Source organism: Numenius arquata, chromosome 1, assembly GCF_964106895.1.
Source record: "Numenius arquata chromosome 1, bNumArq3.hap1.1, whole genome shotgun sequence".
Taxonomy (NCBI): Eukaryota; Metazoa; Chordata; class Aves; order Charadriiformes; family Scolopacidae; genus Numenius; species Numenius arquata.
In genome coordinates, this window is record NC_133576.1 from 65518789 (window position 1) to 65531737 (window position 12949).

Genomic DNA, 12949 nt, shown 5'->3' on the forward strand with positions numbered 1-12949 from the left:
TTATCGGAGGAAAATATTCTTCACAGTCAGGACAAAGCTTAAATCAGTTCAGAAAATTACCATCTATACTGTTTTTGAAAACTGCAATTTTCTTTTTCTCTGTGCAGCCCTTCTAGCAGCATCACAAAGTCCAGGATCAATCTTACTGAGGATCCTATTTGACAAATAAACCAAAAGCACTGAGGCTGTAGTTAAAAGACGTATGAAAATGCAGCTTCCCTTGGCTCTCGTAAGCAGGCACGACTTCTTCCCTTGCAAACACTCCAGTCATACACTCTAGTAAATGGGACACTGAAAATTCATGTGCAAGCGCAGAGGAAATATTTTTAAGATGACTTTGGCAATAGCCATAGCTTACCTTTCTACCAGTCTGTTGTTACAGTGCCTTGACTTACACTATCTTCCCTGCATGAAACCACAGTTGATTTGCATCTGTAAGTAGCCATAGGCCAAGTGGTCTGTGCAGGTCTCCTCCCTGGGCCTTTTTTTGCCTTGAGGACAGTACTGCCACAAAGAGATTTAGGACTGAGATGTATTAAATTGCTTAGAGATGCATGTCTTTCAGCTAAATACTTGGAAGTAGGGGGGAAGGTGAAGAGAGGGGAAAGGGTGTTGAGGCACTCAAAAATTACCTCTTCTTGACAAAAAAGCTTTCTTGTTCTTGTGTCTTTGAGAGTCTAATACTCCCTTCTCCTTCCCCTTCCACACCCTGCCTTCCACACACACTTCTCCCTTTATCTACATTTATCGTGTCTTTCCAAGAATCACTGGAAGAAATGCAGATAGGTGTGTCATGCAAATGAAATTTTTAGTGCAGCTTTCCATCCCCCCCTTCCCATTGTTGCTAGAGAGATCTCTTATCACAGGACTTGGATTTTTGAGTGTCAAAAGATGTTGCTCTGAGAGCTGCCTTATTTAGAATATAATTATTTTTCTTTAGCAAAAAAAAAAAAAAGTATTTATTTCAATTCTGTAATGCTGGCAACATAACTCTCTTCTTACTACTGTGCCAGTTGATCTTGCATCTTTTTTTAATATGTGGACTTCTTTTGCTATAGTTAGGTCTTGATGTGGATGCTGGTGCTCTGATCTTATGATACTGAACTCTAATAATACTTGTTGCTATCTTATACTGCCCAAGGCTCCCCAATGTGTTCATGAGATGAAAAATAAGAGGAAGGAGGAGCTGTTCTGCTGATTAATCCTTTGTAGTATGGCTATCCCATATGTTAATTGAGATATCTGGAAATGAGTACTGGAGTTGACTTTGGGAACTTCTATCTCTGGCTTGTCAGCTTGCCTGCAAATGTTATCACTTTGTCCCTATAAGCAAGCTGGCATGCTTGTCAAAAAACTAAATAAATGCTATAACCATACAGCAAGATTAAATTTTGGGTTGTTTTTTTTTTATTCTTTTCAATGGTAATTAAAAAAAAAAAGTCATTTGTCTGGCTCAGCAGATGTTTGCTGCTAATTCTGAAGAGGTATCACTTGTTCCTGTGTTGACAAGTTTGGGAAGGGATGAGGATACACATTAGCTCCTTAGCTGGGTGAGCACGCTGCTTTTCTAGTTGGTGTAGCTGCCAACTCTCCTGCTTTTGTGTCATTTACTGTCTTGCTACTCTTCCACCATTTGTCTGCGTGTGCTGGGTATCTGGTGCCTTGGCTTGAGTTATGGCACTGGTTGGGTTCCCAGGTGTCCAAGGAGCACAGGCAAATCACTGCCACTGGTCCTGCAACTGCCCATGCTGCACCTGTGCGGGAGCTCTGCCCGGTTGTGGGAATGTCCACTTCATAGGGCATGGGCTGCACGTGTGTTCCCACATAGGATATCCCAGTCTGTAATACAGGGCATGGAGCTTTTATTCCAGCAATGGTAAGTGTGAGTTTGTTGGTTCATTGCCATGCAGCCTTTTAGGACCCATGTGTACCTTGTGCAATGGTTAAACAAGAAGCTTGGGTCTTGCGGATGCCAGGGGTTTCGCTGTGGTTTTGTGAGCGGTTGTTAACAATCCATCTTCTCTCTTGGTGGCTGTGTGGGAGGCTTCTTAAATTAGGTCTTCCCCTGGCTACTGAAATTCTTACAGCCATCTGGCTGCTGCTGTTCCATTAATAGCACCTTGAGATACTATGTGTTTGTAGGGTAAGGGACACGTTCCCATGGTTTGGTTTCTCCTGCTGTTCTGGTTCTTCAACACCTTTCGCTTCCCATGAGTAACTCCAGGGCCAGCCTGTCTCCGGTACCTCCATTTCCACATGATTCCTGACTGTCACTTCTTCTGCAGAAGTAAAGTAAGGCAAAAGCTAGGAGGCTTGTCACCTAGCCAGTGCAAAATTCCAGTTGTGCTTGGAAACAGATGCGCTCCCTGAGCAAATAAATCACCCTTACACAATGCATCCATCGATTTGAGGTACATTGGACTGTTGGTCATGTGCCAGTGGATCTGCATGTACACATGACAGTTGCTCATGAGCAGAAGGTCTGATGGCTCCCAACTGCTGAAACCAGCAGGATACCTTTTCACAGAAGGACTAGTCAGGCTGGTTGCCACCTACCTGGTTTCCAGCCTTAAAAGCCTTCAATCTAGATTGCATATTGATGTTCCTTAGGAAGGTGATAGGAAGCAGCAGAGGCAGGAAAGATCTTGGTGTGCAAATTTGGGAAGGCCATTTGCATTTGAAAGATCATCTGCACAGGCCTAGCACAGGCTTAGGACCCACAACTTTTCTGCTGGTGAAAGCTGGTGTCATCCAAGAAAATAAAAAAAAAAAAAAAGATTGTCTGGTTTATTCCTCAGAACTTGAGTACCTGAAATTGTCCTCTGTTAAGATGGTCCTGGAATGACTTTTTGTGTCTGGACCCCATTTCCTCGGTTTCTGCCAAGAGAGAAATTTACGGAGATGTTACTGTAAGGCTCACACAAAGGGCCATTGCTGAAACCTGCATGGATTCCCCAGTGGTCTACTGATTACCTCTTGAAGTAGCAAATGAGTTATTTTTCTACATCTGCTTTGAAAGGGATCTTAATGGCTATAATCTCAGCCCTGCCACAGTGAAAATGAGTTGGAGTATTTTGGGATAGGAAAAAGTGCTCAATAATTCAGGTATGGTAGGCTGCGCTATACGAATTCTTCAGACAAGTAGAAAAACTCGATTGTGCCTTGTCCTGTGGTGTTTAGATGAGGACTGACAATTACAGTTTGCCCTCTTTTTCTCACTCGGTGTTGCTATACAGGAACAGCTCCAAACTTGGCACTTGTTATTCTGTCATCAAACTAAATATTCATTGTGTCTTATTTTCTTCTTTTTTTCTTTTAATTTTTCCATCTGTGGTTCTGCCAGTTACCTTCAGGCATGATATTTGCATGTAAATTATTCAGTTATAGGAGGAAGGAAAAAAATAACTGTTAGGATTTGTCTACGGGGGCCTTTTCAGCACAAATGCCACTGAAGTTGCTGTGCTGAGTGCCTGGTTCAGGAGGTGCGGGCAGGTCCCAGCACGGCGCCTCTCGTGTGGCCCCTCTGACCAGCTCTTCAGATGCCTTCAGCAGTGCTCGTCTTTCTTGCCTGATAAGGACTGGAGAGTGATTCAGACAATCTAAATTCTGCCTTTGGCCTTCGATGTCTTAAAAAGAGGGCTTAATGAAGAGATTAATATAAAGATACTATATTTTATTATTATAATATAATATAATATTTATATATTATGTCCACATGACTCATAATGTTCCACGATGCAGATGCTGGATTAATGGAGTAGGAGATGGAACTTTGTTAAAATTTGATGCAGTTTGCTTTTAATAAACTTCTCATACTTTTCTTTTGTGTGTGTGGGGCCCTCAAACAGGCTGTGTGGTAAAGATTACAGAATACCAAAGCAAGTAACTTCTAAGGGGAGCTCTTCTTCTGAGGTTTGCATTGTCTATGTTCACATAGTACATTTCTGCAAAGTTTAATGCCTCTGTTTGGCTGCTTCAATTACCCCCATCCCTACCCCAGAGTTGAGATTTTGCTGTCAGGAACTGGTCATTGATATGGAAGTGGTCATTGATACAGGCCTGCAGTCAGTTTTATTTCTCTGTAGTCTTGGCAGTTGCAGAGACATCTTGCCCTCTTAAAGAGTCTCTTGGAAATTAGCATTTTTAAAAATTACAGAATTGCCTTAAATTCTTCATAGTATGGACTATGTGTGAGGACGTCTCAGTACATGGAAGTTATTTCAGATTAAGGAGAAGTGTATGTAAAAGGACAATAAGTAGTTTTAAATAGCTTCATATCTGGACATATTTATTACAGAGTAAATCTGCCTTAATTTCTTCTTTAGCTTATCCACTTGTAAAATAGACAGGCTTATTTCTTCCACATATGTTGGGATGCAGGCAGAACCTGCAGCATGGGAGAAGCCTCTCTCTCCGACTTTGGCATGATAAAGCAGCACTTGGGGACTGCAGGCTGGTTTCTCCGAACACAAAGGGAAATTAACAGCTAGTGCTTGGTCAGGGGATTTCATTAGCACCAGGGCTGTATGGTTCTCATGTCCCACGGTGAGATCACTGGCATTACGCCTCTGCAACTGAGATCAGTATCTACATACTTACCAGGAGCAGAGGCAGAGAGCGAGCTGGGATGTTTTAAATGAGGTGCAAGAAGCACCAGAGGGAACCTCCCCTGTGTGGCAAAGCCGGTGGGTCCCCACTGCCTCCTGCCCCGGGCGCTCCCAGCCTCCGGCTACGCTCGGCTCAACCTCTCGCATAAAATAAACCAGCATCTGCTGGAAAACCAGGCTGAGCCCAGGTTAGCTTTGAAAATTTGATGTTGGGTTTCATCATGGAAGAGGTGTTTTCACACTGAAAAGGTGGGTGTTTCACAAACTCTACCCGGCAGTGGAATTCTGATGGGAACAGGGCACCAATAAACTGCCTTTCACTGTAGCTGCCACTGGCTTACACATGTAGTCTGGGTTTGATCTTGACCGCTTTTATTGATGTAAGAACCAGCAGTGTCTCATTTTCATAGAGATTCATTTTACATTAAGGTATATGTCTTGATGGAAACAGTACACGTTTCTGCAGATTAAAATTAATTTAAGAATAATAATAATAAAAATAAAATTTAAAACTACGAATTAATTGAGGGTGTTATTTTGTTGGGTGTTTTTGGTTTTGTTCCCCTCTCCCCCACCCCTCCCCCAAGATGCGTTTCAGTTTTTCTCTCTGTGTTTTCCATTTTGGCTGAAGTGAGCTGATATACTGAGATGTGTCATGCAGTGTTGTGTCTATTCAAAACCATGCTGTGTGGAAGCTGTATACTGTACCTGCTATAAATAAACCAGATACTGGCCATTTATCCATCTGTCTGCAGCCCTCGTTTCTCCCTCCTTGGGTGCTTTCTTGGAGCTAGCTGCTCCAAACAGGCCTGTTTTAAAGTTCTCTGTAATTTAGGATCTCACTGAATGTGTCTCTTCAGCGGAATCTGTCCATCTGTTGCTCTTCATTGCAGGTTGGTAATGCACCTGACTTGAATTGGGACCAAGAATGGTCCTTTTCTTTGCAGCCCTCATGGACAGGATAGGGTGGGGGTCCTCTGTTTAGCACCGTTTCATCGCAGTGATACCTCTTACCACTTTGCTCTTCTTACTTCCCATTTTTCCTTCATGTTATTTCCTTCCCCAGTTCTGACTTCTTTTCCTCCTTTTCTTTCATTCATTTCCTTCTAAGTGAATTACTTTTTCACTAAAATGTCGCTTCTTATTCAATAGGTAGACATAGTGGTGCAGTAATGGAAATGAGTGACAGCACCTGTACACAACATGCAAAATCCAAATGTGAGATTGCCAATGTGATGACAGGGAAGGAAGCAAGAGGAGACATGGGGAGGCAGAAGGTACTCAGGCCCAAAGCAAAGCAATTTCTCTTGAGGAAATTCCTCTTGTTGGCATTGGAGTATGTTTTTTCAGCTATAGTGAAATAAACAGACATGGTCATGGCTTAATTTTCCTTTTTTTTTCTGGATTCTGTACCCAAACGCACAGGTGAAACAGGATGAAAGATAAACGGGGAGGGAGAGCTCTGGGGAGGAAGCAAACCTCGGATTTGTGCAACTCGTTCTATCATGTGTCAACAGGATTTTCAATGTAGTTTATGGATTAACTACTTATGTAATTATGGATTAACTAAACTTTAAAAGAAAATTACTTAGTGGACTTCAGCTCATATTTTTGCCCACTAAATGGCGTTTTCTTTACAAGTACACATGCAGCTGCCACATGAAAATTCACACATGTAGCTGTTGCAGCCAGAAATGGCCTTTCTGCTTTTACACCAAGGCAGTCAGTGCTCCCTGTATGGATTTAAAACTGTTCAACTCCTCAGGAGAGGCCCCAGAATGGGTCTTGCAGTGTGGACTTGACTGAACGAAGGGTCAGTCACAACGAAGGGACTGAACTTTGCAAGAGTTCATTTTTCAGTCTTGAACTTTTTGGGCAAACAAAAGCTCAAAAAGCCGTTCATTTCAGATTTGTCTGCCATCTTGCAAAGAGTATTGCCCCGTTCCTGGTTAAGTGACCTGTCTCCTCTCAGCACACCTTTGGTACAAGGCAATGTGTTCATGTTTTCGTCTAGTCTAAAATGTTGAACAGTGGTCACCTACTGGTCCCCCTTTTTAAGAACACAAATCATTCAGGCAGTGATTTTTCACTCCATGGATGAAAGGATTCAAGATTGTATGTCCTTGCCAAATTTCAAGCATATCCGGTCATGCTGAGACACAAGGGCTGCTCACATGGAGGTGACAACAACTTGTTTCACACTAAGAACATTTATTTTTCTTCCTCTTTAAAATCTTTATTCCCTGTCTGCATTTTCAAAAACTGCAAAAACTTTTTTTTTTCTTTCCCTTTTTTCTCTGCTTCACTGACAGAGAACAGACCAGGAAAACATAATCTAAAAAGGCCAAGTCTGGTAAAGTAATCAGTTATTAAAAAATACTACCCAGAATGGACAATTTACCCAGGTATTTAGTGTCAAGTCTAACTTTAATTTCTAGGCTTAACTATTGAAAAAAGTTCTGGACATTTTACTTCGAGTTTGTTCTGAGAAATATTTTTGGTGGAAATTGCAGGACTGCTTGTAACTAAACTGAAGCTCTTTAGGAAAGCTCTCAGTGAAGTTTTATTTAGCTTGAATTATATATTTTAGGACACCTACGTGCATGGGTATCACTGCAATGGAAATTAACTTTCAAATATTTGCAAACAATTCTTACTCTGAGTGGATGGAAAGAATCATGTTGTTACCTGAAGAGAACAGAAAGTCATGTTGAATCGTGCTGGAAAGAACTATGTATTTCAGAAAAGGTGAAATCTGGGTCCTTTTTGAAGTTGCTGTGAAGAAAGCAGGTTGTATCAGCACTGGTTCTATGTTTCATAACCATGTAAAATATGAGCTTGTGTTGTACAACAAAGTAATCCCCTAAAAACCTAGAAATCAAAATAGAAAGTCCTTTGATAGATTAAAGTCAGCATCTTTTTAACATTTGTTATCTATAACATTGCCTACGGACACTGCGTGGTGGCAAAATGAAATATTCAGTGCCGTTTTCCCTGTACAAATACCTAGTAGCTTCTTCACAAAAGCAAACAGAAATCCACCTCAGTCACCTGAAGACCACATGGTGCTTCACACGAAAGATTCAAAAAAATCATATTTGATATTTGACCTAATTCATGCCTCCCCCAAGCAGTTTGCTTAAAAGGCCTTGTCTCTCCTTCGGCAGGAGGCCACCCTCCATCATGGAGGGGTGCCTTGGGCTGGTGTGAGGCCTTGTGAGTGGGATGGGAGGGGCCGGAGGGGTCTTTTTGAGGCAAAAAGTTGCCCTCTACTTCCTTTGGGGGCCAGGACCCTGTGATTTTCAACAGGGAGAGTGCTCAGGTACGCAGGTAAGTTATGTCAGATGGCTCCAGCCCTGTAGCTGCGTCATCTTTGACTGAGCTGTTTGCCGTTTCCCCCATGTTATAAGTAGAGGCCTGGCCTTCGCCATTCCAGAAGTTTGCAAGATATCATGCTGCCGATGGAGTTTTTTTTCCCCTGTATGCATGGAGTAAACCCCCCCTGAGCTCCCTTGTGACAGCTATCGCCTTGCTCTGTAACAAACCAAAGGTGAAAATTTTAAAAGGCAGATTACTACAGGATTACACTGGGTGTTTGTCTTTGGTGTCATCAACTCCAGTCTAGTGCAGTAAATAATGGCGGATGCTCTACTTTTTAATTCCATACAGAGTTTGTGTTTGAGATTGTTTACTGGCCCGGCTTGAGTGGTCTGTCAAGTGTACGCCTCTTTAAAAGACATCTTAACTTCTTAATTGTGTTACTATTGGGAACTAACCTTGTGTTATTTCTTTTTCTTCGTATAGTTTTCCCTACACAAAATGGAAAGGTTGCTATAGTGACTGGAGGTACTAAAGGAATTGGTTACCAAACTGTGAAGCATTTGGCAAGACTTGGCATGCACGTTATAATAGGTAAAGTCATTATTTTCTTAATATATTATTTGTTTCAGAAAGTAATTTTTTTTTCTTTTAAGGAGTATTTTCTTTCCAGTACAAGTAAATATATGGCAGGTGAAGGAAGGAGTGGGGAGGAGCCAGGGTTTTGGTAGCATTTAGCATAAATAAAGATTTGGTTTGTGTTTTGCTTTGCAAGATTTTGAAGAAAAGTAGGTGGGAATTTTGTATGCAAAACTTGGAAGACTTGGACTACTTTACAGATGAGGTAAACAATAAGGTCATGAGAAAGACTTAAAAATATAGGTATCACAAAAATATTTTATTATCTTGTTACTGAGGATGGGTTACGCTTCAACTTTAGGGTGCACTTGTTTGTTAGGTGGAAAATAATTCCTTGAACAAATATTCCAGTGTGTAGTGGGGGATGATCCATGTTAGAAGCGCAGAGGAAGCTCTTACAATTTCAGCCATGTAAAACTTGCACATTTACTTCTTAGTTTGTCATTATGGGTGGCCTTTGTAGGCAAAACAAGAAAATACATACCCTGAGAGGTTAATTTGTGTCAGCCTGAGACAGTTACCTTTTGGAGGTTTCTCTCCACTGAAATAAAGTTTATAAGGTGACTATGTGAGATTGAGATGTCTTTTAGACATCTGAAGTTAAGATAAGTGAATTTCTGTAGGAACTCAAAAAATTTCCTGAGTACAGCATTTCTTCTCTCTACTACAAACAATATTAGTGAGACTTTTTACTTATTTTCTAAAGCTTTCTGAACTACATATATATATACACTAATATATTTTCCCAGAACACTACATAACATAAACTTTTTTCCTATTTTCTAAAGCTTTCTGTACCACATATATAAATGTATTTACTAAAACAGTATGTAATGTCATGAATACTTATGTTTGAAAACATTTTGCTCCCTTCATCTTTCTTTCACCAGATTTTTACCTAAAACACTGTAACTTTTACACCATAAGGTCACTGAATGTGACCTAGCAAGCTGGTGATGCCATTTTATTTAGCTTTTATACAGAATGTGCTCTCTAAGGTTTTGTATACAGGTCTTAAAAAAACCCACACCAAACAATAAACAAGAGCATAGTAGCCATGGATTTTTAGTCTAGTGCAGTCAGTAACACTAATGGAATTGCCCTGGAATTGTACAGGTGTAATGCAGAATACCATTTACTCATACATGTTTTAATAGATGTGTCAAAACCAAGCACCTGTAAAAATGCAAACAGATGCTGCTATATGTAACTAGATGCTGGAGGTAACTAATGTAGCTAGATGTAGCTAATGATGCCAGCATTAATATTTCACTAAAGAAGTCTCTTTTCATGTTTAAGGTGGACTGTGAAAATGTACCCAGTGGGAAAACAAACAGGCCAATTTTCTTCTCTTTGCATAGTGTTATGGAAGCCTAGAATATTGCTACTTTTTAAAAATGTATACTATTTAATATTTAGGTTATTTTGTGTAAGAAAATTCGATGTGAGATCTTGGGGAAAGGGAAGGTGATATAATTACAAAATCTCTAAATAAGCTGATTTTTTTTTCAACTCACAATCACCTTCTCATAGATCTCATTCACTCACACCCATACTCTCACAAGCACCAAGATGTGAGTGCTCAAGTGGTGTGGTGAATGTCACTTATGTGCAGTGTGGGAAAATGTACAGCAGTTACTGAGTCCTTATCCTGTCTTTGTGGTTCATGGACAGGTCTTTTATACCCTTTAGGAACCATCAGCTCTTAGTAATTTTTCCTTGTTTGGAGTATATGGGCTATGTCTATGGCCTATTTGCTGGGAGGGCTAACAGGAGAAGTAATGGTATAGATGAAACGCTGTAACCATGATGTTATCCTCCTGGTGTCAGGGTGCATGGTCATCTGCTGGCAAGTCCTCTGTGCTGTGGCCTTGATATAAACAATGCAGTAATAGTGTCCTGGAAACATGCCCTTTATTTTCAGTAAGGGGCATTCTTTTAACTCTTCACTCTGCTCTTTCTTCTGGTGCTTACAGGCACACACATTTCCATTTGCTCTTCATTTGTATTAACCTTAATATTTGCATTACACATCTCTACAAATGTAAATTAATGAAATTAATTATAGGAAGCATTTGATGAGTAAGATTTTCAACTGATTCAGTTCTTTCAGGCAAACTCTGACCTAAGCACTGAGCCTGGTGAGTCACAGACATCTTCTTTGCCTGTGAAATTCTTCAGAGCAAAGAAGCCCTGTCAGTAGAATGGATGGTCTCAGGCTTTGTTCCAGCTGCAAGTTTAAAACAGTCTCAAAAACACATTAAATGCAATGACCTTCCATCCCTGTTGCTAACTGTTGGCCCCAAGTGTCCAGAGTATGCCTAAAATACCTGCTGGCACATTGGCATGCGTTAGCACATTCAGCTTAAGGCCATGCACACAAAGATTTAAGCCTCAAATAAGACAGCAAAGTGTGGTCAAGCTTTCTACTCTACAAATGTTTTCACCTTATGTTTGTATATAGGTGTGAACTTAGGTGAAAAAAGTGTGGATGTTAGGTGAATTTGGGCTTGCAAGAGAGACACATGTGTAAGTCACAGTCAATCTTGCCCATTCACTGAATGCTTCTTTCCCATTACAGGAGGTAAGCAATGGGAATATTTAGCAATAAAGAATGATATCCCTGCAGCTGTCAAATGGGTCAAACCTGAATGTCTAATGTGAAGATGATTCACCATTTGTGGTGGATGTGATTTTGACTCCATTTGACATTTTAGAAGAGTAAATGTTTGAAGTAACTTACTTTTAAATCCAATCTACCACTAGAATGAGGAAAACAAATAAGGATAAAGCATGTTACCTCATGGAACATGAATAAGCACTGTATGAAAACCAGTGTGCTCACTCAGGAGTCCTCAACACAGGAAGGACATGGACCTGTTGGAGTGGGTCCATCGGAGGGCCACAAAGATGATCAGAGGGATGGAGCACCTCCCCTATGAAAACAGGCTGAGAGAGCTGGGTTTGTTCAGCCTGGAGAAGAGAAGGCTCCGGGGAGACCTTACTGTAGCCTTCCAATATCTGAAGGGAGCCTACAGGAGAGCCGGATAGGGACTCTGTTGGGAAGTGTAGTGACAGGGCAAGGAGTAACAGTTTTAAATTGGAAGAGGGGAAATTTAGATTAGATACCAGAAAGAAATTCTTTACTGTGAGGGTGGTGAAGCACTGGAACAGTCTGCCCAGGGAAGTTGTGGATGCCCCATCCCTGGAAGTGTTCAAGGCCAGGCTGGATGGGGCTTTGAGCAACCTGGTCTAGTGGGAGGTGTCCCTGCCCATGGCAGGGGGTTTGGAACTCGATGATTTTTAAGGTCCCTTCCAACTCTAACCATTCTATGATTCTATGATTTTCAGCAAGCAGTTGCACAGTGCGTCTGCAGCTCCTTCCTTTATAGTCCTGGCATTGGTGCACAAGACTGCTTTCTGCCTGTGATGGGCTCCCTCTGCAGATCCTGCTCGCCCTGCCCTCAGTCTCTCACTGGGAAAAAGGTTGGCATGAATGCTGAAGTGATGAAAGTAATTTCTTATGGGTTTGTTTGGTAGATTTTGTTGAGACTTTTTGCCAGGCTGCAATAGAATTACTCGCAGTGAGCAGGGCCTTTACTTCGGGAAGATCTCATGACAGACAGCAGACCCCTGGTAGGGGAAACTACTACCAGCAGTGAGTCTTCAGAGACAAGGCACACCAGGAGCTCCTGCTCCCTCCTATGCAATTTACTGCTTGATGTGTAAGCTTACAATTCCATTTGCAGCGAGCGAAGGTAAACAACACACCGTTTTTGGTGCCTACTGACCAGTGACTGATACTGAAGATGGTGTTTTGTGTGCACCTACAAATAAATAGGCTATTAACAATAAGGACATCGAAAATGAAGACAACTTGGTCATTTTTATGACCCCCAGACATAAAACCAGTAGGTTCAGCTGGGGTTCACAGTGTTGGCCACAGTTTTGTGAGTCTGAATTTAGACGGATTAGACGCATAAACTCTTCATATTCCTTCCATCCTTCATCACTGGGGCTTAATTTTAAGAGGATTCTGTGAGTGCATGTTAAAATTGTTGACTTTAAAAAGGGGAGCTTCTGTTTGATTTATTCTTTTTTTTTTTTTCTCAGTATATTAATATAAGAAGGCTGGAAAAAAATGTGTGATAATATCTAATATAGAAGCTTTGGTAACTCTGCCTGATAATGGTGAAGGAAAATCAAAAGATTTCCAGCTTGACAATATTACATATATGCTGCTTGGTATAAAACACCAGGTTCAGGACAGTGTAATCAATCTTTACTGTCTGAGTATATCAGTGTCACAATTTTCTAAGACAGGCTCACATTCTGAAGGAAACAGTCTCATTATATTTATATATATGTACATATATTCAAGTGAC

At 41.0% G+C, this 12949-nt stretch overlaps 1 protein-coding gene across 1 annotated transcript in view; it reads left to right on the forward strand.

The window, feature by feature from the left end:
* Window positions 1–12949, forward strand: part of DHRSX (dehydrogenase/reductase X-linked) — a 171222-nt gene that overhangs the window by 30826 nt on the left and 127447 nt on the right. The window contains 1 exon segment of the mRNA XM_074150955.1: window positions 8412–8519. Within this exon segment, the coding sequence (XP_074007056.1) occupies window positions 8412–8519 (108 nt within the window).